The sequence below is a fragment of the Chiloscyllium plagiosum genome, unplaced genomic scaffold (genome assembly GCF_037043375.1).
Source record: "Chiloscyllium plagiosum isolate Xiang-an unplaced genomic scaffold, Cpla_swu_hap1 HiC_scaffold_43, whole genome shotgun sequence".
Classification (NCBI taxonomy): Eukaryota; Metazoa; Chordata; class Chondrichthyes; order Orectolobiformes; family Hemiscylliidae; genus Chiloscyllium; species Chiloscyllium plagiosum.
Genome location: NW_028270181.1, coordinates 33,297,957 through 33,322,221, shown reverse-complemented (window position 1 = coordinate 33,322,221; position 24,265 = coordinate 33,297,957). Strand labels below are relative to the sequence as shown.

The window sequence follows — 24,265 nt, the reverse complement described above, 5'->3', positions numbered from 1 at the left end:
GAATGAAAATATTTTTGCCTCACATCAGTCTTGCCTCTATTGCATAACACTTTAAATCAATGCCCTTTTGCTTTTGTTCCTCTATCCACCTCACTCATTACTTTGAAAAGATTACTTACAGTGTGGAAACAGGCCCTTCGGCCCAACAAGTCCACACCGCCCCGCCGAAGCGCAACCCACCCATACCCCTACATTTACCCCTTACCTAACACTACGGGCAATTTAGCATGGGCAATTCACCTGACCTGCACATCTTTGGACTGTGGGAGGAAACCGGAGCACCCGGAGGAAACCCACGGAGACACGGGGAGAATGTGCAAACTCCACACAGTCAGTCGCCTGAGGCGGGAATTGAACCCGGGTCTCTGGCGCTGTGAGGCAGCAGTGCTAACCACTGTGCCACCGTGCCGCCCACTGCCACCGTGCCGCTTCATAATATCTCCTCCCAGCTTCCTGAAGCCAGAACTGTACCCATTCCTCCAGCTTTGGTCGAACAAGTGTCTTATACAAGTTCAATATCACCTCCTTGATCTTGAATTCTATGTCGTTCTTAATAAAGCCAAGGATACTTATGCTTTACTTACTGTTTGTTCATTTGTCCTACCACTTTCAACAATCCGTAAGTTTATACCAAGGTCCATTATTCTCTTTCCTGTTACTCAGCCAATTCTGTATCTAAAGTTAAGGAAAATCCTAAAGCCTTTTAGTCATATATAAGGAGCAAGAGGGTAACTAGAGAAAGGGTTGGCCCACTCAAGATCAAAGTAGGAAAGTTATGGGTGAAGTCAGGGAAAATGGGTGAGATTCTTAATGAGTACTTTGCATTAGTATTCACCAAGGAGAGGGATATGACGGATGTTGAGGTTAGGGATAGATGTTTGATTACTCCAGGTCAAGTCTGCATAAGAAGGGAGGAAGTGATGGGTATTCTAAAAGTCACTAAAGTTGACAAGTCACCAGGTCAGGATAGGATCTGTCCCAGGTTACTGAGGGAAGCAAGAGACGAAATAGCTGGGGCCTTAACAGCTATTTTTGCAGCATCCTTAAACACAGGGGAGGTCCCGGAGGACTGGAGAATTGATAATGTTGTCCCCTTGTTTAAGAAGGGTAGCAGGGATAATTTAAGTAATTATAGACCAGTGAGTCTGATGTCAGTAGTAGGGAAGCTACTGAAGAAGCTCCTGAGGGAAAAGATCTATTCCAATTTGGAAGAAAACGGGCTTATCAGTGATTGGCAACATGGTTTTGTGCAGGGAAGGTCATGTCTTATCAACTTAATAGAATTCTTTAAGGAAGTGACAAAGTTGATTGATGAGGGAAGGGCTGTAGATGTCATGTACATGGTCTAGAGTGAGAGGTTTGGTAAGATTCCCCATGGTAGGCTGGTGGAGAAAATGAATCACATGGAGCACTAGCTCGATGAATACAGAACTGCTGGGCAACAGGAGACAGTAGGAGTGGAAGGGAGTTTCTCAAAATGGGGAACTGTCACCAGTGGTGTTCCACAGAGATCCGCGTTATGATACCCATAAATGAGCTGGAGAAATGTAAAAATGGTCTGATTAGCAAGTTTGTAGATGACACTAAGATTGGTGGAGTAGCAGAGAGTGAAGAGGATTGTCAGAGAATGCAGCAGAATACAAAGAGCTTGGAGAATTGCCGAGAAATGGCAGATGGAATTCAATCCGAGCAAATGCAAGGTGATGCGTTTTGGAAGATGCAATTCAAAAGCAAACAGGGACACAGGGTTATGCAGAGTCTCGAAATTCTCAGGTATTCAAATGGCACTTGAGAGTCTGCTCGGATGGTGTCTCTGAGTGGCTTATTTAATCTGAGAGGTTATCAAAGTAAAGATGGATGCTGTCTTTCACAAGTAGCAAAGCATTTGCACGAGGGACATAAGTTATGGCGAACATTAAGGATGGGATCGGCATTAGGATTAGAGCTGGGGTTGCACGTCCACTGATTTTCGATCCCATTCTCAAATTCAGCCATGCCACTGAAGCAAACTGAACTTGGTCACAGCAGGGGTTGAGAATGACTAATGAATCACTGAGCATAGAGCCATAGAGATGTACAGCATGGAAACAGACCCTTTTGTCCAACTCGTGCATGCAGACCAGATATCCTAAACTAATCTAGTCCCATTTGCCAGCGCTTGGCCCATATCCTTTGAAACCCTTCCTATTCATCCAGATGCCTTTTAAGTGTTGGAATGGGACCAGCATCCACCACTTCCTCTCATAGCTGTTTCCATACATGCACCATCTTCTGCATGAAAAACTTGCCCCTTAGGTGCCTTTTATATCTTTATCCTCTCACCCTAAACCTAAACCTCTCGTTCTCTCGCACCCCAGGGAAAAGACTTTGTCTATTTATCCCACGGGTGTCCCTCATGATTTTAGAAACCTCTATAAGGTCACCCCTCAGCCTCCAGTGAAAACAGCCCCAGCCTATTCAGCCACTCCCTGTAGCTCAAACTGTCCAAACCTGGCAACATCCTTGTAAATCTTTTGCGAACCCTTTCAAGTTCACAACACCTTTCCAATAGGAAGGAGACCAGAATTGCAAGCAATATTTCGAAAGTGGCCTAACCAATGTCCTGTACAGCTTCAACATGACCTCCCAACTCCTATACACAATTCAATGACCAATAAAGGAAAGAATACCAAACGCCTTCTTCACTCGCCTATCTTATCTACCTGTGACTCTACTTTCAAGGAACTATGAACCTGCACTCCACGGTCTCTTTATCCAGCAACACTCCCCAGGACCTTACCATTAAGTGTATACGCCCTGTTCTGATTTGCTTTTCCAAAATGCACATCTCACATTTATCTAAATTAACCTCCATCTGCCACTCCTCAGCCCACTGGCCCAACTGATCACGATGCCTTGTATTCGGAGGTAACCTTCTTCAATGCCCAGTACATCTGTAATCTTGGTGTCATCTGCAAACTTACTAACTAAACCTTTTATGCTCACATCCAAATCATTTATATAAATGTCAGAAAGCAGTGGACCCAGCACCGATCCTCGTCATAGGCCTCCAGTCTGAAGAGCTACCCTCCACCACCACGCTCTGTCTTCTACCTTCAGGTCATTTCTGCATCCAAAATATCTAGTTCTCCCTGTATCCCATGAGATCTAACCTTGCTAACTAGTCTACCATGAGAAACCTTGTCAAACGTCTTACTGTAGTCCACATAAATCATGTCCACTGCTCTGCACTCGTCAATCATCTTCATTATTTCTTCAAAAAACTCCAACTTTGTGAGACATGATTTCCCACACACAAAGCTATGCTGGCTATTCCTAATCGGTCCTTGCCTTTCCAAATACATGTAAATCCTGTCCCTCACGATTCTCTCCAACAACTTGCCCATTATCAATTTCAGGTTCATCAGGCTATAGTTCCCTGGCTTTTCCTTTCCACCTTTCTTGAATACTGACACCACGTTAGCCAACCTCCAGTCTTCCGGCACCTCACTAGTGACCATCGATTATATAAATATCTCTGGAAGGGGCCCAGCAATCACTTCCCTAGCTTCCCACAGAGTTCTAGGGAACACCTGATCAGGTCCTGAGGATTTATCCACTTTTATACATCTCAAGACATCCAGCACCTCCTCCTCTGTAATATGGACATTTTTCAAGATGTCATCATCTATTTCCCCACATTCTATATATTCCATATCCTTCTCCGCAGTAAACACTGATGCAAAATACTCATTTAGTTTCTCCCCCATCTCCTGCAGCTCCACATAAAGGCCACCTTGCTGATCTTTAGGAGCCCTATTCTTGCCCTACTTACCCTCTTGTCCTCAATGTATTTATAAAATAGCTTTGGATTCTCCTTAACCCTATTTGCCAAAGCTATCTCATGTCCCCTTTCTGCCCTCCTGATTTCTCTTTTAAATATACTCAGACAGCCTTTATACACTTAAAAGGATTCAATTAGTCTCCACTGTCTATACCTGACATGTACTTCCTTCTTTTTCTTGACCAAACCCTCAAGTTATCTAGCATTCCCTACACCTACCAGCCTTTCAATTCACCCCAACAGGAATATACTGTCTCTGGACTCTCGTTTTTGAAGGTCTCCCATTTTCCACCCGTCTCTTTACCTGTGAACCTCTGCCCCCAATCAGCTTTTGAAAGTTCTTGCCTCTAATACCATCAAAATTGGCCTTCCTCCAATTTAGAACTTCAACTTTTAGATCTGGTCTAGCCTTTTCCATCACTATCTTAAAACTGATAGAATTATGGTCGCTGGCCCCAAAGTGACACCTCAGTCACCTGCCCTGCCTTATTTCCCAACAGTAAGTCAAGTTTTGCACCTTTTCTTGTAGGTATATGCACATAGTGGATCAGACAATTTTCTTGTACACACTTTACAAATTCCTCTCCATCTAAACCCTTCCCACGATGGCAGTCCCAGTCTATATCTGAAAGTTAAAATCCCCTACAATAACCACCCCATTACTCTTACATATAACTGAAATCTCCTTACAAATTTGTTTCTCAATTTTCCGCTGACTATTAGGGTGCCCAAAATATAAGGAAAAAGTGAGGACTGCAGATGCTGGAGATCAGAGTCAATGCTGGAAGAGCACAGCTGGTCAGGCAGCATTTGAAGAGCAGGAGCGTCAACGTTTCGAGCATAAGATCTTCATCAGGAATGTCTGAATCTCGAATAGTCAATTCTCCTGCTCCCCGGATGTTGCCTGACCGGAATACAATACAATTCCAATAAGGTGATCATCCCGTTCTTATTTCGCAATTTCACCCAAATAATTTCCCTGGATGTACTCCCAGGAATATCCTTCCTAAGTACAGCAGTAATGCTGTCCCTTATCAAAAACGCCGCTCCCACTCCTCTCTTTCCCCCCTTTCTATCCCTCCGATAGCATTTTCTATCCAGGAACATTAAGCTGCCAGTTCTGTCCATCCCGGAGTCACATTTCTGTAATTGCCAAGAGAGGCACAGTGGTTAGCACTGCTGCCTCACAGCGCCAGAGACTCGGGTTCAATGCACGCCTCAGCCAACTGTCTGTATAGAGTTTGCGCATTCTCCCCGTATCTGCGTGGGTTTCCTCCGGGTGCTCCGGTTTCCTCCCACAGTCCAAAGATGTGCAGGTTAGGTGAATTGGCCATGCTAAATTGCTTGTAGTGTCAGGTGAAGGGGTAACTGTAGGGAAATGGGTCTGGGTGGGTTGCTCTTCGGAGGTTGCTGTGGACTTGCTGGGCCGAAGGGCCTGTTTCTACACTAAGTAGTCTAATCTAACCTAATCCCAGTCCCATGTTCCTAATCATGCCGAGTCATCTACCTTCCCCATTAGGCCTCTTGCATTGAAATAAATGCAGTTTATCAGTCCTACTTTGTTCTCTGTTTTGTACTGCCTGCCCTGACTGTTTGACTTGACCCTTTTCCCAACTGTTCCAGTCTCAAATTGATCTCTTTCCTCACTATTTCCCTGGATCCCACCCCCTACCATACTAGATTAAATCCTCCCGAGCAGCTCTAGCAAATCTCCCTGCTAGCATATTCATCCCCTTCCAATTCAGGTGCCATCAGTCCTTCTTGTACAGGTCACTTCTACTCAGAAGAGATTCTAATGATCCAGAAATGTGAACCCTTCTCCGCTACACCAACTCCTCCGCCACACATTCATCTGTTCTATCCTCCTGCTCCTCCCCTCACTAGCTCATAGCACCAGGAGTAATCCAGATATTACTACCTCTGAAGACCTCCTTTTTAAATTCCTGCCTAACTTTCTATATTCTCCCTTCAGAATCTCATCCTTTTCCCTTCGTATAGCGTTGGTTCCAATGTGTACAATGACCTCCTGCTGGGCCCTCTCCCCTTTGAGAACATTCTGCACACTCTCCGAGCCATCCTTGATCCTGGCACCAGGAAGGCAACACACCATTCTGATTTTTCGCTGCTGGCCGCAGAAATGATTGGCTGTGCCTCGGACTTAGAAAGTCCCCTGTCACAATCAATTGTTTGGACCCCAACGTACCCCTCATTACATTAGAGCCCGTCTCGATACCAGAAACTTGGCTGTTCGCGCTACATTCCCAAGTGTCTATCATTCCCTACATTTTCCAAAACAGCATACTTGTTTGAGGTGGGGTTAGCCACAGGAGACTCCTGCACTACCTGCCTACCCCTCCTACCTTTCCTGGAGTTCACCCATCTACCTGACTGTATCTGTAGCTTTTCTACCTCCCTATAACTGCCATCCATCACACCTCCTAGCTCTTGTAAATTCGTCATTGCCTCTAACTCCAGCTCCAACCGATCCATGCGATCTGATAGGATTCGCAACCAAACATACTTCCTGCAGACATAATCATCAGTAACATGGAAACTCTCCCTAAACTCCCACATCCAACAAGAAGAGCACATCATTCTACTGAAGGTCATCTTTGCTCCTTCACAATCTAGAGACCCAAAAAAAAGCACTGTCTTATGCTCTAAAAAAGACAGTGCTCCAGGCTAACTTTGTACTTATGGTTTATATTTTTAAAATGTAATCAAGAGACAGATCTCAATAAAACAAATAATCAAGAAAGAACCCACTCTACTCAGTGCTGTCGATTTATAGCAAGTTTACATGTAAAAAACTATACATTTACCTGTTCCTGTGCTGTGAGCTCTCCCATCAATTTCTTCCAAGATCAGCTGTGAATTTTGCTGTTTGTTAATTTTTCCTGGACATACATGAACTCAAACAGCAAAGGCAGCAACTGTGCATATTCACTGCTGTGTCAGTTAGTAGTGGAGCTTTCTTTCTCTCTCTCTCCCTCATTAACCATGTCATTGCTGCCTTTTGTCGGTCTTCCTCCTTTTAAAAATGCCTTTGCATGAATCTAATTTAGAACTTTCTTGGTTGTCATAACTCACTGCCCCATAACCACGTGTGCCTATTTGCAAGGCTTATTCAGTGCTTTGATCACTATCCCTCCCTGCTTATACCTGATAGACCTCTGTCCAGAACCGGTGCTTCAGTCTTTTCTTGGTCTTCTTCAGCTGTTTGCTGTTTTTGAAGGTGTCTAAATGGGTGAGGACCCCCATGATTTTGGGAAAGCCATGAACTTGACAGATGTTCAGGAACTCAAATGTCTCCATCTCAAAGCCAAAGCTCGCATCAGTCAGCATTAAAACCTGAAGGATAGAGATTCACTTAGTCCAGAATGGCTGTAATAAAGTCATTATTAAAGTTTCCTGTATATTCCACTTACCATTTGTTATATTTTCATGAATTAGTGCTTATTGAGGTATGGCATCTCAAGAACGTTGCATTACTACCAGCTACTTGAACATCACTTCATTAGCAAAATGCTTCCTGCACACTTGTTTCATCTCAGAAAAGGAGCCCACCAGCTAAGAAAACATTGGTATTTGCCAGAACCGCAACCTGCCTGAGGCATCTGCGCAAAACTGCTGCAGAGTCATTTTTAATCTTTGTACACTCTTCCACCTAATTGAGACTCTCAAACTACATCATATTTTAAATCTGCTCCATTCAATCTGTTAAACGGGTTTTTTAAAATCCTTTTTCAACAAGAAAAACATAATTGGAATCTTCAAACCTTCATAAAATGCAGCATACCATAAAATTCCACTCACACCAGGTCTCTCTCATTCCTCATTCTCTTGTATAGCTGCGATTCCCAAACAAAACTGGCTGCTAGTCCAACAATGCAATGACTTTCAAATGAACATCTTTAATTTCAAATGTCTTCAATGCCTTGATCCTTCATATGTCTGGAACCTATTTCTACCTTCCCCATTAGGCCTCTTGCATTGAAATAATGCAAGAGGGGAGAGGGGAGAGAGGAGAGGGGAGAGGGGGTGGGAAGGGGGGGGAAGGGGGGAGGGGGGGGGGGGAAGGGGGGAGGGGAGGGGGGAGGGGAGGGGGGGGAGGGGAGGGGGGGAGGGGAGGGGGGGAGGGGGGAATCTTATTGAGAGTTACAGAATATGTAGAAGGCTGGATAGGATGGAAATTAAAAAGATAGTAGGAGAAGCTGGGACTGAAGGCACAGCCTCAGGATAAAGGGATGACTCTTTAGAATGGAGATGAGGAGAAATTTCTTCAGTTGGTGGGTGATGAATCTATGGAAGTCATGGTCACAGAAGGCAGTGGAGGCCAAATCATTAAGTGCACTTCAGACAGATAGGTTCTTGATTAATAAAGAACTCAAAGGATAGTATTAAAGGCAAAGAGGAGGCTTATTCATTGACCAGAAAAAACAGCGCACCCGAGGACCCAGAGAAATTTAAAATTTCGGACAGGACAAAAAGGGTTTAATTCGGAAGGGGAAAATAAAATATGAGAGTAAGCTTGTTGAAAGCATAAGAACTGGCTGCAAAAGCTTCTATAGATATGTGAGGAGAACAAGACAGGTGAAGACAAATGTAGGTCCCTCACAGTTAGAATCAAGTGAATTCATAATGGATATCAAAGAGATGGCAGACCAACTGAACAAATATTTTGGATCTGTCTTCACTGAGGACAGCACAAATAACATTCAGAAATGCTAGCAGATACAGGGTCAAGCAGAAAGGAGGAATGGAAGGAAATCCTGATTCATCAGGAAATGGTACTTGGTAAATTGATGGAATAAAACCCAATAAATCACGAGGGCTTGATGCTCTGCATCCCAGAGTTATTAAGGAAGTGGCTCTAGAAATAGTAGAGGCATTGGTGATCATTTTCCAGCATTCTATAGATTCTGGAAGAGTTGCAATGGATTGAAGGGTAGCTCATATAACCCTTTGAAAAAGGAGGGAGGGAGAAAATGGGCAATTATAGACTGTTTAGCCTGACATCGGTGGTGGGGAAAATACAATTAAGGATGTAATAACTGAGCATTTGGAAGCAGTGACAGGATTGATCCAAGTCAGCATGGATTCACTAAAGGGAAATCATGCTTGATAAATCTTCTGGAAATGTTTGAGGATGTGAGCAGCAGTGTGGACAAGGGTGAATCCAAGGATGTTGTATATCTGGACTTTCAAAAGGCTTTGACAAGGCCCCACACAAGATATTAGTGCGGAAAATTAAAGCTCATGGTATTGGAGGTAATGTATTGACGTTGAGAACTTGTTGGTAGACACGAAGCAGAGTTGGAATAAACAGGTCCTTTTCAGAGTGGCGGGCAGTAGCAAGTGGGGTACCACAGTGCTCAGTGCTGCCATCCCAGCTGATATTAACGAATTGGATGAAGGAATTGAATCCAAATTTGCAGACGACGCTGAACTGGGTGGCAGTGTGAGCTGTGAGGAGAATGCAAGAGACTGCAGGTGACTTAGACAGGCTGGCTGAGTGAGCAAATACTTGGGCAAACGCAATATAATGTGGTTAAATGTGAGGTTATCCATTTTGGTCTCAAAAACAGGAAGGCAGATTATCTGAGTGGTGGCAGTTTAGGAAAAGGTGAGGTGCAACAAGACCTAGGTGTCATAGTGGAACTGTCACTGAAGGTTGACATGCAGGTGCAGCAACCAATGAGGAAAAGCTAATGGCATGTTGGCCTTCATAGCGAGAAGATTCGAATATAGGAGTAGGGATTCCTGTCCTGTTATACAGGGCTTTGGTGAGGCCACACCTTGAGTATGATGTGCAGTTTTGGTCTCCTCGTCTGAGGAAGAACATTATTGAGGGAGTCCAGCAAAGGTCTCCAGACCAATTCCTGGGATGGCAGGACTGACATACAAAGAAAGAATGGATTGACTGGGTTTTCACTTGCTGAAATTTATACCGATGGTGCAGCTTCTCCAATACTGCTGCCAATGCCCCATGAATGAAAGCCCATCTCTGCTGCAACAGCTTTGGAATCACACATTGGCATCGGATAAAGATGTTTCAAAGGATGAATTTGCTCATGGCTTAGGAGGTTCTTCTGATTTAGTTAAAAAGTCTCTTTCATGGTCCTATGTATGTGGCTGGTAAACCCATGGACATGGGGTTACCAGCCACATACCCTACTACACTACTGAGGTTTCTCTCCAGCCCTGAGCAGATGTCCCAAACCCTGACACCAGGGAGACAACAGAGCCTTCTATACTGACACACTCAGATACAGAGAACAGTGTCTATCCCTCTGAATATACCATGTCGGTTACCTCGTCATTTATATTTACTCCTTGCCTAAATGGCTTCTACCCTGGTCAGTTCACTCATTCACTCTGCAATCCACTTTCTTATCCATGCAAGTTACCAGAAGCTGCTGGACAATTGCAAAGGTCGAGCATCTTCAATTTTTAATCTACTTTGCCCTCTTACATCGTCTTGACCCTGACCACTGGCCAAATCAAATGACACTTTCTTCCAGAAGACAGTCTGGAAAATAAGTGCCTAGATAACTTTCCCCACCCCTAGTGCAACACAGTCCCTGTACCTCAGTGTCAAGCTCATTCAGACAGCCAAAGCTGTTTGAGCTACAGACACTTGCTCCTGATGCAGTTGTCTTGGACCATGCCAGTAGCTATCAACTCCCACAATGCAGCTGCAAAATATGGCATTGTCTGCCATCCTTATTAATTATGCCGTAACTTTTTATTTGTCTGAATTTATTTTAATAAACCTTACTAACCATAATGAGCTTTACAATAGCTATATATAAATATACCTTACTGTTGTTCATAAAACCTTACAATTATTAATAAGTCATACAAATTACTAAAGGTTGACAAGAAATCACTCACAAATTATCCGCTTCACGATGATGCTACAATTGCATATTTTTTCCAAATAGCAGTCTGTTCTGAACCCAGAGGCCAAGACTTCTCACCACTTCCATTGCTTTTAAACTCAAACTACTCAGTTTTCGCACTGCTGAGATATGCTACTTAGTAGCGTTAATTATATCTTGTAATGCTTTTACACAAACGTCAGGCTTTTTAAGTAAAGCAAACAAAAATTGGTTCCTCACCAGATCAGCCACTTTGGCCAAATCGATCATCGAGTTCATATCATTCCCACATTCCATGATGGAGATACGGCGCTTTTTTCCTGTTCGAAATCAAAGCATATTTAGCCATAAAAACCTGTAAGGACTATTCAAAGGATAATGAAAAGTTAGCGAAAATTAATCCAAATTTCAGAGAGAGATACAAGGAAGCTGATGTCACACTCCCACAATTTATGCAATTCATTCGATATCATTAGCAATCATCAATGTACAGCTCACTCCTCTATTCAAGTCCTGCCTAAATATGGCAAGCAGCTCTGGTCCTGGAGTGTACGTTTTGAGATCATCATTTTAATAATCAAAACAGTTTGACAACACGGGTACAAATGTTGATAGATCAACCAATATACAACACAATCTGGATAATTCAGTATCATCAAATAATTTTAAGTGTTGACATTTATAGACATACCTGTAATTACAGTTACTGGGCCCCTGATGTTCGTTAGCTTTTGCTTCGTGAAATTTCGAATAAGGCATCGAATGAGTGTACTCTTTCCAACTTTTGGGGGTCCCATGACAACAACGACAATCGGTGGGGGCTCCAATGGTGTCCGGTCAACCACAGGGATATGGTGCTTTTTAGTTTTCAAGTCCTGAGCCCTATTTATGATAGTGTTAAATAAAATTATTGACTATTATCACACAAGATTCCTTTTCCTAAGCAGGGGAATTACAATCAAGCAATTACAATTTAAGGTCACTTCCTAACGTGCACCTCCATCAGTCTGAACCACTATTCAATTAGCTTCACCTACGCACTTTGTCTAAACCCTTTTAGTTCAGGTATCATTCCACAAAATCTGCGCTGCGCACCCTTCAATGCCAATATATTCTGCTGAGGTACAGTGCTCAAATCTAACAGAACTTAACTTTCACCCCTTTGCTTTCCAGACCCCAAGGTAAAGGTCAATTTGAGGATTTAATTTTCATTTGGACCTGTTTAATAGCTTTGAGTGAGTTTTGTACATGGACAAAACAATCCTCTGATCTGCAGGTGATGTCACACTTCCACAACTTATACGATTCATTCGATATCATCAGCAATCTTCAATGTAGAGCTCACTCCTCTATTCAAGTCTTGCCTAAAAACTACAAGCAGCTCAGGTCCAAATGCAGTCTCCTGCGGGTCACCAACAGTCAAATCCTTTCTTCAAAACCTCACTGAAGGCCTTCAGGAAGTCTATATATAGATAGACAGCACAGAACTAAACCATCATTCAGCCCATCAAGTCTCAACGACCAGTGTCTTAGTCCCATTTTTTGCCTTTTCCACGTTTGAGCCTTTTTTTCTTTTAATGTATTTTTCAAACTCTCTTTTGAAAGAGAATATTGAGTCTGTGCTGACCATCCAATCCTCCCCTAGTCACTCAGTGCACTGATACTTAGACCATTGTGATGCCTTCTGGGGAAGGTGGGACCTGTACACGAAGAACGAGTTGCACCTGAACTGGAGGGGCACAAATGTCCTGGGTGAGAGATTTGTTTGTGTGGTTCGGGAAGGTTTAAACTGGTTTGGCAAGGGGGTAGGAACCAGAGCTACATATTTGAGAAGTGGGTAGTTGTAGATGGGGCAGTGTCAGAACGTAGTGAATCTATCGGGAAAGTTTTTCACGTGATAAAACAAAGGGATCGGTTAGAGTGTGTCTGCTTTAAAACAAGTGTCAGAAATAAAAGTGATCAACTTAGAGCATGAATCAGTACTTGGGACTATCATGTTGTGGCCATAACGGAGATGTGGATTTCACAGGGGCAGGAATGGTTGCTAGATGTTCCAGGGTTTACAGCGTTTACAAAGATCAGGGGAGGTTGGAAAAAGAGGAGGGGTTTTAGCATTGCTAATCAGAAAGTGCATCACAGCTACAGAAACAAAGGTTGTTGAGGAAGGTTTGTCTACTGAGTCAGTATGGGTGGAAGTTAGGAACAGCAAGGGAATAGCCACCACAATGGGGGGTTTCTACAGGCCTCCTAATAGATTAGATTAGATTACTTACAATGTGGAAACAACCCTTCGGCCCAACAAGTCCACACCGACCCTCCAAAGAGCAACCCACCCAGACCCATTCCCCTACACCTAACACTACGGGCAATTTAGCATGGCCAATTCACCTAACCTGCACATCTTTTGGACTGTGGGAGGAAACCGGAGCACCTGGAGGAAATCCACGCAGACACGGGGAGAATGTGCAAACTCCACACAGTCAGTCGCCCAAGGTGGGAATTGAACCCGGGTCTCTGGTGCTAAATCGAAGAACTCATAGGCTGGCAGATTTTGTAAAAAATGCAGATGTAGCAGGGTTGTTGTTATGGGTGACTTCAACTTTCCCAATATTGACTGGAACCTCCTTAGTGCGGGTGGTTTGGATGGAGCTGTTTTTGTCAGGTGTGGTCAGGAGAGTTTCCTTACTCAGTATGCAGGTAGGCTAATGAGGGGAGAGGCCATTTTGGACTTGGTGCTCTGCACTGATGTCAGATCTCACGGTGGGAGAACACTTTGGTGACAGCGACCACAACTGTCTCACATTTACCATAGCCTTGGAGGGGGAAAGGAGCAGCTACCAAGGAAAGATATTTGATTGGGGAAAAGGAAATTATGACACTATCAAACAGGAGTTGGGAAGTACAGATTGGGAGTAATTGTTCCACAGAAAGGGCACATCAGACATGTGGAGACTGTTTAAGGAACAGTTATAGTGAGTGATGCACAAATTTGTTCCACTGAGACAGGCAAGAAGGGGTAAGATTAAGGAGCCTTGGATGATGAGAACAGAGGAGCTTGTCGTCAAAAGGAAGAAGGCAGCTTACGTAAGGTGGAGGAAACATGGATCTAGCACAGCTTTAGAGGATTACAGGCTTACTAGAAAGGAGCTCAGAAATGACTGAGGAGAGCAGCAGGGGCCACGAAAAAGGCTTGGCTTGGATGGATTAGAGAGAACCCAAAGGCATTTTACTCATATGTGAGGACTAAGAGAATGATCATGGAGAAGGTCAGGGATAGTGTAGGGAACTTTTGCATGGAGTCTGAGCAGATAGGGGAAGCCCTAAATGAGTTTTTTGCTTTGGTTTTCATCAAGGAAAGGGACCTTGTTGTGAATGAGAACTTTGAGGAGCTGGGAAACAGGCTTGAGCAGATCAAGATTGGTGAAGTTGATGTGATGGAAATTTTAGCAAACATTAAGATTTATAAGTCTCCAAGGCCAGACCAGATTTATCCTCGGTTGCCCCTGGAAGTGAGAAAGGAGGTTGCTAAGCCGCTGGCGAAGATCTTTCTTTCCTCACACTCCACAGGAGACGTACCGAAGGATTGGAAGGAGGCGAATGTTGTTCCTCTTTTCAAGAAAGGTAATAGGGCAATCCCTGGCAATTACAGACCAGTCTTTCTTTGGAAAGAATTCTGAGGGATAGGATTTATGACTATTTGGAAAAGCATAGCGTGATTAAAGGCAGTCAGTATTGCATTGTGAGGGGCAGGTCATACCTAACTAATCTTATTGAGTCCTTTGAGGAGGTGACGAGACAGGTTGACAAAGGTCGAGCAGTGGATGTGGTGTATCTGGACTTCAGCAAGGCATTTGATAAGGTTCCCCATGTTAGGCTCATTCATAAAGTCAGAAGGTACGGGAGACAGAGAGATTTGGCTGTCTGGATTCAGAATTGGTTGGCTGACAGAAGGCAGAGAGTGGTTATAGATGGAAAGTATTCTGCCTGGAGATCAGTGGTGTCCCGCAGGACTCTGTTCTTGGGGCTCTGCTCTTTGTAGTTTTTATAAATGACTTAGATGAGGAGGTTGAGGGGTGGGTTAGTAAATTTGCAGATGACACAAAGGTTGGAGGTGCCGTTGATAGTATTGAGGACTATTGCAGGCTGCAGCGTGACATAGACAGGATGTAGAGCTGGGTTCAGAAATGGCAGATGGAGTTCAACCTGGATAAATGCGAAGTGATGCATTTTGGAAGTCGAACCTGATTGCTAAATATAGGATTAAAGACCGGATTCTTGGCATTGTGAAGGAACAGAGGTATCTTGGTGTTCAAGTGCACCCTCAAAGATGCCACCCAAGTGGATAGGGTTGTTAAAAAAGCATGTGGTGTTTTGGTTTTCATTAACAGGGGGATCAAGTTTAAGAGCTGGGAGGTTTTGCTGCAGCTCTACAAGACCCTGGTGAGACCACACTTAGAATATTGTGTCCAGTTCTGGTCGCCCTATTATAAGAAAGATACGGAGGTTTTGGAGAGGGTGCAAAGAAGGTTGCTGCCTGGACTGGATGGCTTGTTTTACGAAGAGAGGTTGACTAAACTCGGACTTTTCTCTCTGGAGAGGAGGTGGAAGAGAGGTGACCTAATTGAGTATACAAGGTAACGAGAGGCATGGATAGAGTCAATAGCCAGAGACATTTCCCCCGGGCAGGATTGACTGGTACGAGGGGTCATAGTTTTAAGATATTAGGAGGAAGGTATAGAGGAGATGACAGAGGTAGGCTCTTTATGCAGAGAATTGTGAATGCATGGAATGCATTGCCATCGGTGGTGGTGGAAGCAGAGTCATTAGGGACATTTAAGCAACTGCAGGACATGCACATGGACAGCAGTGAATTGAAGGGTGTGTAGGTTAGGTTATTTTATTTTAGATTAGGAATAATCCTCTGTACAACATCGTGGGCCGAAGGGCCTGTTCTGTGCTGTACTTTTCTATGTTCTATTCCTTTTTTTCTGAACTACTCAACAATCTGAAATCTGTACTCTCTCGTTCTTGAGTGTACAGCCACTAGAAACAGGTTCTTATTACTTACTGCATCCAAATCTTTCTTGATTTTAAATATTTCTGTAAAATCATTCTTAGCCTTTTGTGTCTTAAAGAGTACAACCTCAGCTTCTCCAATCTATCCTCTTCACAACAACTCTGCATCCAAGGCTTACTTCAGTAAATATTTTCTGCATCCTCTCCAAAGCTGAAGTTAGTGTACAGAATTTAAGGTAATTGGGCAAACATATGTTTTCGATATATTGTGTAAGATTTCCTAGCTTTCTCACCATTTAGAATGCCCAGCCTGCCACATGAACTCAATATTACCTCCTTCGTTAGTCTGGACCAAAATTGAGCCTGACCCCATTCTTCATCCCAAAATTTATCACCTCACACATTTCTACAACAAGTTTCATCTGCAACACATCCACCCAGTTTCTTCTGACCATGTCCTCTTGAAGTTTATTATCTTCCTTGCTGCTCCACAAACTGCAATGGTTTACAAGCATGTCTGAAGAGCACTTCTAAAAGTTTGAGTCAATTGTAAAGGGATAAAACTATGATCCTCTTGGTGAATTAAAAAATTATTTCATTTGTCCTGGTGACTCTTGACAAGAAAAATTGTTCCAACAGAATGGATGTTCAAAAAAAAAGTGTGGCTGGCAGAAAAGCTGGAGGATATGGACAGTGCACAGACGCAGACATAAAGACAAAGCAGACAGAGATAAAAAGATGGAGAATTCTGATGAGTTAAAGAAGGAAAACAGTCCCAGCAAGATGTCAGCTTCTCTGGCAGAGGAACAGACAGGGGTTCGCGAAGAAAGCTGATTAAAAACATCCAAACTCTGGAAAACTCTGAACAAATCAGATACGAAAGATTTAGATGCTTTCCCAGAAGTGCTGAAACCACAAACCAGGAATTTTTTAAAAATAGAATCTCTACACCATGGAAACAGGCCATTCTGTCCAACAAGTCCCACCGACGCTCCAAAGAGCATTTCATCGGGACTCCCCCCACAATGTAACCCAGCATTTCCCATGGCTAATCCATCTAGCCTGCACGATCCTGGACACTATGGGCAATTTAACATGGCTAATCCACCTAACCTTACCTATCTTTCGACTATGGGATGAAACTAGAGCACCCATAGGAAACCCATGCAAACATGAGGAGAGTGTGCAAACTCCTATTGCCGCCATCATGTTATTGGTTGGTTGTTAAAAAGGAATTCTGGAAAATTACACCATCAGCACTGCTGTTACCCAAGGAAGAGAGAGCTTGTAGATCATGCCTTGCCTGGTGATGAAAGTTGAACCCATGCAATTCAAAGGTCAAAGCTTTGTTAGACCTGACCCAATGCACGCATTTAAAGAACAGCAAATTGTTGAGTTCTGTTTCTGTCTAATGCAGAGGAGGAATGCTTGTAATCATATTATTGTGTGTTAGCAACATAAAGTACAATTGGTTAATTTATTTATTTGAAACAATTTGTCTATTATATTTAATTTGGTTTTGATTTATGTTAAAGGAAAAGTTCCAAAAAGGTTGAAATTTCTTAACTTGGTTAATTGTTTCAAATAGGGATTTTAATTACTTGGAGAAAGTGAGGACTGCAGATGCTGGAGATCAGAGCTGAAAAATGTGTTGCTGGAAAAGCGCAGCAGGTCAGGCAGCATCCAAGGAGCAGGCGAATCGACGATTCGGGCATAAGCCCTTCTTCAGGAATGAAAGCCCTTCTTCATTCCTGAAGAAGGGCTTATACCCAAAATGTCGATTCTCCTGCTCCTTGGATGCTGCCTGACCTGCTGCGCTTTTCCAGCAACACATTTTTCAGCATTTTAATTACTTGACCAACATTCACCCTCAACCAACTAAATATATAAACCAATTCTTGCTATTTGTGGAGTTTTGCTGTGTGCAGATTTGTTATAAAGTTGAAAGCGTGTATTGTACCTCTAAGAGAGAATGAATGCTGTTCTAACTGAGAGATTACAAGTACCTGTGTATATGACTAGTTGACAGTCCCAGAGTGTACTGGAAAATTAAAGTATGTAGCATTTGGCTGTGAAATGGATACTTGAGTTTTGTTTACTATTTTGACAAGAACTTGATTTTAACAAATCAGCATAAATAATGTCCGAGGATACTAAAATCCAATCAAGTTTGAATTTATTGTTTTGCCAACATCAAACCAATGAGATGATCCAATGTTGGGGTATAAAAATGCGAACACTTTAAAATTTGGAGAGCAACTGCTATTGAGACTGACACACTTGGTGATCTAACATCTTGCTCTCCATTAGGAAACACTCTCTATCAAAAGTACCTTTTCATATAAAACATACTTGCAGTAAAAAGAAAGACAATGACCCAGGGAGATTTTCAGCCAGAAGACAAAAGACACAGAAAACGACAGTGGCTGTGTAGTTTTGAAATCAATTTAATTTAATTTTAATAAGTGTCTTATCAGAACAGCATATTGTTATAGAGTTGGAGGCAGATAGTAAGCAGTTAAGAGAAAGCAGGTCTTAGAGTTGTGAATAGTGCTTGTTTAAAGTTCTGATTTACTGTTAAAAATAAATTGTTATTTTCTTTAAATAGTGGAATTTGAGAGTTCTCGGTCACTCATATTTTAACAGATTGTGAGGTGTGCTTTTCTGGGTGTTTGGATTTAAGTGACAGATGGATTCACCTCCGTGTCGTAACAGACTAGCTGTCATTTTGATTCTCTTCCTGGTGCTTTTTTTTCCTGTTTTGCTTTCAGGTAATAGTACATGTTCTCACGGGAAACTCCATAAGCCTGAAATCAAATAGTTATTGTCCAAACCCAGGCCTGTCTGAAATGTGTGTTTAACTGATACTGTAACTGTTGCGTTTCCACTGTTCCAGCCACCTTACAATTTGGATACCAGTTACAATGATTCACAAACCTTCCTTCAATGAGCTACAAAGACATTCTTCTTCACCAGCCAAGACTAATCCTACAGCCATTGTAGTGTAATTCAGGCCTCACCTGTGAAAGGTTTTCGCCATGCGCACTGCACTCTGGACAGTGAAAGCCTTGGGATTTCTCTTCTGTGGATCGACTTCATCTTCGATACCCAGTCCCTTCAGACGCCGCTGCTTCTTTCTTGCTGCCTTAGGTCCACTGTGCCGTTTACGATGTGCCTTCTTCTGCACCTCCTCCATGATTCTCTTGTGCAAATTAAATCACATCAGAAGTTTTTCACATTGCAATCAATTAGGCATATTTTCCTTGAAGCTCCCAGCTAAATGACTCCTAACAACTCTCACAGTTGATGTTAACTGGACCAGAACTTCCAAACCGAACAAACATCTACCCACTAAAATCCATCTTCCTTCTTCTTCCACCCTCCCCCCACACACACCTCATTTCACGCTCCCTCACTCTATCCTTCCCTCTCTCCCTCATAGAACCATTACAGTCTGGAAGCAGGCCATTCAGCCCATGAAGTCCACACCGACCCTCAAACAGCATCTCACCATATCCTTATAACTCGACATTTCACATGGCTGTACATCCCTGGACACTTTGTGCAATTTAGCATGGCCAATTCACCTAGGTTACATCTTAGTAGTCCTCTCCCTCTCCCTCTCCCTCTCCCTCTCCCTCTTCTCCTTCTCCTTCTCCTCCTCCTCCTCCTCCTCGCACCCCCCCTCCCCGTGCCCCCTTCCCCTCTTGCCCACCCCTTATCCCACCTCTCATTTTCCCCCCTTTCTCATCTTATCCCCCATCCCTCCCTCTCTCTCGCTGTCTCTGTTCCTTACCCACGTGAAGTTTTTTTGAACCGATGGGGTGTCTCTGCCGGAAGTCCGTGTCTGTCTCAGAAACCATCCGGCCCTCCGCTATTCCCGTTAATTGGTTCCGGGTCCCGGCTCATTCGTTCCCCAACAATTCCTCTCTTTCTCAGACACACACACCTTCCTTTCTTTCTCACCCGAATAGTTTCTCTCACATTTTTTTGTTGTTAGTTCTGACGGATCATTCATGTTTATGTTTATAGCTTCTCTGTAGAAAGCGGTTTGAATAGCACAAATCGGGACCTGTTCAAATAATTGTGCTTTTTATCATAGTGCATTTAATAGCTTTGCACACAAAGATTAAGTGCTTTTGTTTATACTCACAGCCCTCATGTGACAAACACATTCCATTTGGACAATATTCAGCTGGTAGCGACAGATGAATTCCTGATGAAGAGCTTTTGCCCGAAACGTCGATTTTCCTGCTCCTCGGATGTTGCCTGACCTGCTGTGCTTTTCCAGCACCACTCTGATCTTGGCAATAGATGAATATGTCAGTGGGTTCAGTCTGGGTGAATATGATGATGTGGAGGATCTGGTATTGGACTGGGGTGGACAAAGTTAAAAATCACAGAACACCAGGTTATTGTCCAACAGGTTGATTTGGAAGTACTAGCTTTCTGGGGGGGGGGGGGGGGGTTGCTCCTTCAGGTGTGGCTGTTGTAGTTCAGGACTTGGTCAGTGTGTGAAACTTTCTTGTACACCTTTCTGTGTTTTTTTCTACTACCACATCTAGGAATGGGTGTTGATTGTTGGTTTCCTCCGCTCTCATAAATCTGATCCCTGTGATCCCTGATGTGTGTTCTCGATTTCTCTCAGTGATAACAAAAGTGTTGTCCACGTATCTGATCCAGAGTTTGGGATGGATTTGTGGAAGGGCTGTTTGTTCAAGTCTTTGCATCACTGCTTCTGCTATGAACCCAGAGATGGGTGGGCCCATAGGTGTTCCATTGATCGATTCATATATTTGGTTGTTGACTGTAAGGTGTCTCGTCAAGCACAGGTCCAGTAGTCCTTGAGTATGCAGTTCTAGTTAATAGATTCCCCATTGTATTGTTGCAAGGTTTGGCGCTGGAAAAGCACAACAGGTCAGTCAGTATCAAAGGAGCAGGAGAGTCAACGTTTCAGACATAGGCCCTTCGTCAGGACTGGGGGGGGAATGGTAGCTTGGAAGGCGATAGGTAGATGCAGGTGGGGGTGATGGTGATAGGTCAGAGTGGAGTGTATAGGTGGAAAGGATGATAGAAAAGTGGGACAGTTCAAGAGGGAAGTGCCAACTTGGAAGGTTGGATCTGGGATGAGGTGTACAGAGGAGAGAGAGGAAACTGGTGACATTGATGCCATGTGATTGGAAGGTCCCAAAACAGAAGATGAGTTCTTCCTCCAAGTGTCAGGTGGCTAGGACCTGGCAGTGGAGGAGGCCTAGGACTTGCATGTCCTTGGTGGAGTGGGAGGGGAGTTGAAGTGGTCAGCCACACGGTGGTGGGGTGTGTGTGACCCAGAGATGTTCTCTGAAACATTCTGCAAGTCTCCCCAATGTAGAGGAGACCACATCAAGAGCAACGGACACAGTAGATGAGGTGTTTGGATGTGCAGGAAAATCTCTACTGGATGTGGAAGGGTCCTTTGGATGCAGGTGAGGGGGGACGTGTGGGCGCAGGTTTTATACCTCTTGCGGTGGCAAGGGAAGCTGCCAGGAACGGAGGGTGGGTGGGTATGAAGCATGGGCCTAATAGTGAGAGTTGTGGAAATGATATCTGCAGAATGCTGATAAGGGTGGACTGGGAAATATATCTCTGGTGGTGGGGTCTAACTGCAGATGGCAGAGGATGATGCATTGTATCAGGAGATTGGTGGGGTAGAATATGTTTCCTCTATCATGTTGTTGGTTCTGCTTGTCCAGGAGGTTGGCTATTGTCTCTCTGGCTCAAGTTTTGTCAATTGAAGTGAACAGTGCCATTATATCAAATCAGACCATTGCATCATCCTTGTCTATGTTTATGTTCTTAATGTTGTCTAGGGATTTCTGTGATGATTGTATGGAGTGTTTGTTGAAGTTCTTTTGCTAGTTTTTGTGATGGAGTTTCAGGGAGTGCCACAATGGTATGTCTGGTTTGTGTACTTTGGGTAATCTGTAAAATCTTGAAGTTTGTTGCTTCCTGGTTTCATCCTTTGTAGGAGAAAGTGAGGACTGCAGATGCTGGAGATCAGAGCTTAAAAATGTGTTGCTGGAAAAGCGCCTTTCTAGGTCAATCCTGGTTATTAGTCCTTTTTTGGTAGGTTCCGTTGTGCGTTGTTTATTCTATTGGTTAGCTGTGGTGTGGGGTCATGCTCCCTGTGTTGGTATCTGCAAGTAGTTTCTCTGCTGTCTGAATATATTCGGTCTTGTCCATGATAACTGTCATTCTGCCCTTGTTCGCTGATACTTTGATTATGTTCTTGTCATTTTTGAGTGTCTTCGGTGTTGAGGTTGTACATTTGTCTTTTCTTTGTTAGTAAAGGTACAATGGTTTGACTGCTTGCTGTATCTCTTCAGTTAGTCCGTTAATTCTCAGCGTACATTCTAGTGCAGCTAGGAAGTCTGTTGTTTTTGCATCCCTATGTTTGTAGTTGAGTCCCTTGGCTAGTACGGATTTGCTGTGTCTGTAAGCTGTATGTTGGCGAGGTCTCTTACCCAGGTGTCTGTCATGTTGTCTTCTCTGCTGTTGGCTAGATTAGTCATTTTGTCTCATAGTGCCATTATCTTTCTGTTTGTGGTTCTGTCCTGTCTAATGGTGATGGCCAGTTCGATTGTCATGGCCCATTTCTGAGAACACACACCAGTCTCCTTTGATGTAACAGCACTTTTCATTTCAATTGACAACATACGCCATGCTCACAGGGATCAGATTTATGAGAGAGGAGGAAACTAACAATCAACTCACATTCCTTGATCTGGTGGTAGAAAGAACACAGAATGGTGAATGCACCACAAAAGTGTACAGGAAAGTCGCACATACTCACCAAGTCCTGAACTACAACAGCAACCACCCAAACGCACACAGCAGAAGCTATATTGGGACCCTGTTCAAAAGGGCTACAACACAGTGCAGCACTCCCAGCCTACGAAAGGAAGATGAACTCCTCTACAGAGTATTCATCAAAAACAGACATCCCCGCAACTTCATCCACAGATGCCTAACAGATAAACAACTCACTAGCCATGTTACCTTATATAAAAATGTTTATCTTGGAACTGACACCCAGACTTCTCAGACCACTGGGATTCATGACAGTTCATAAACTGACGGCCACGTTCAGACAACTCACCAGGACAAAGACCCTATACCCATCATGTCCAAGACAAACGTAGTTTACAAGGTTCCATCCAAAGACTGCACGTAACACTATATAGGACAAACTGCATTCACGAACACCAACTCGCCACTAAATGCTACAACCAGCTGTCCCTAGTAGCCACACACGCAGATGACAAGGACCTCAAATTCGACTGGGACAACACAACAATCATAGGACAAGCCAAACAGAGGACAGCCAGAAAATTTCTACAGCACCTCACATTTGTCTAAATTAAACTCCATCTGCCACTACTTAGCCCATTGGTCCATCTGGTCAAGATCCCTTTGTACTCTGAGATAACCTTCTTTGCTGTCCACTACACCTCCAAATTGGTGTCATCTACAAACTTACTAACTATATCTCCTATGTTCACATCAATATCATCCACATAAATGATGAATAACAGTGGACCCAGCACTGATCCTTGTGGCACACCACTGGTCACAGGCTTCCAGTCTGAAAAGCAACCCTCCACCACCACTCTCTGTCACCTACCTTTGAGAGAGTTCTGTATCCAAATGGCTAGGTCTCTCTGTATTCCATGAGATCTAACCTTGCAAAACAGTCTCCCATGAAGAATCTCATCAAAAGCCTTACTGAAGTCCATATATAGATCAGTACACTGCTCTGGCCTCATCAATCCTCTGTATTATTTCTTCAAGAAACGTAATCAACTTTGTGAGACATGATTTCCCATGCACAATGCCATGCTGACTATCCCTAATCCATCCCTGCCTTTCCAAATACATGTAAATCTTGTCCCTTAGGATTCCCTCCAACAACTTGCCCACCACTGATGTTATGCTCACTGGTCTATAGTTCCCTGGCTTTTCCTTTCCAACCTTTCTTAAATACTGGCACCACATTAGCCAACCTCCAGTCTTCCGGCACCTCACCTGTGACTATTGATGATACAAGTATCTCAGCAAGAGGCTTAGCAATCACTTCCCAAGCTTCCCACAGCGTTCTAGGCTCAACCTGATCACGTCCTGGGGATTTATTCACTTTTCTGCATTTCAAGACATCAGGCACCACCAACTCTGTAATATGGACATTTTTCAAGATGTTACCATCTATTTCCCCACATTCTATATCTTCCATGTCCTTCTCCACAGCAAACACTGATGCAAAATATTCGTTTAGTATCTCCCCCATCTCCTATGGCTCCACACAAAGGCTGCCTTGCTGACCTTTGAGGGGCCCTACTCTATCCCTTGTTACCCTCTTGTCCTTATGTATTTGTAGTTAGCTTACAATCTGCTATTGGGTAAAATGTTATATTTATACAGGATGAAACAGCAGTACATTTTAGAATGGCATGAAATTAAGCAGAGTCAACATGGCTTCATGAATGGAAAATCATGCCTCACAAAT

At 43.5% G+C, this 24,265-nt stretch overlaps 1 protein-coding gene across 2 annotated transcripts in view; it reads right to left on the bottom strand.

Moving 5' to 3' along the window:
- bms1 (BMS1 ribosome biogenesis factor) overlaps positions 1-19,625 on the bottom strand; it is a 123,141-nt gene extending 103,516 nt beyond the window's left edge. The window contains exons 1-5 of one of the 2 annotated variants that reach the window (XM_087982292.1): positions 19,520-19,625; positions 18,744-18,925; positions 11,399-11,589; positions 10,948-11,027; positions 6,986-7,174 (exon numbers count right to left, since the gene is read on the bottom strand). In XM_087982292.1, coding sequence (XP_087838418.1) covers positions 6,986-7,174; positions 10,948-11,027; positions 11,399-11,589; positions 18,744-18,919 — 636 coding nt within the window. In that variant the 5' untranslated portion in view covers positions 18,920-18,925; positions 19,520-19,625. Of the gene's footprint in view, positions 1-6,985; positions 7,175-10,947; positions 11,028-11,398; positions 11,590-18,743; positions 19,047-19,519 lie in introns of those variants that run through there. The other variant, XM_043678628.2, reaches the window with a different exon arrangement.
- Between the last annotated feature and the right edge of the window lie 4,640 nt (positions 19,626-24,265).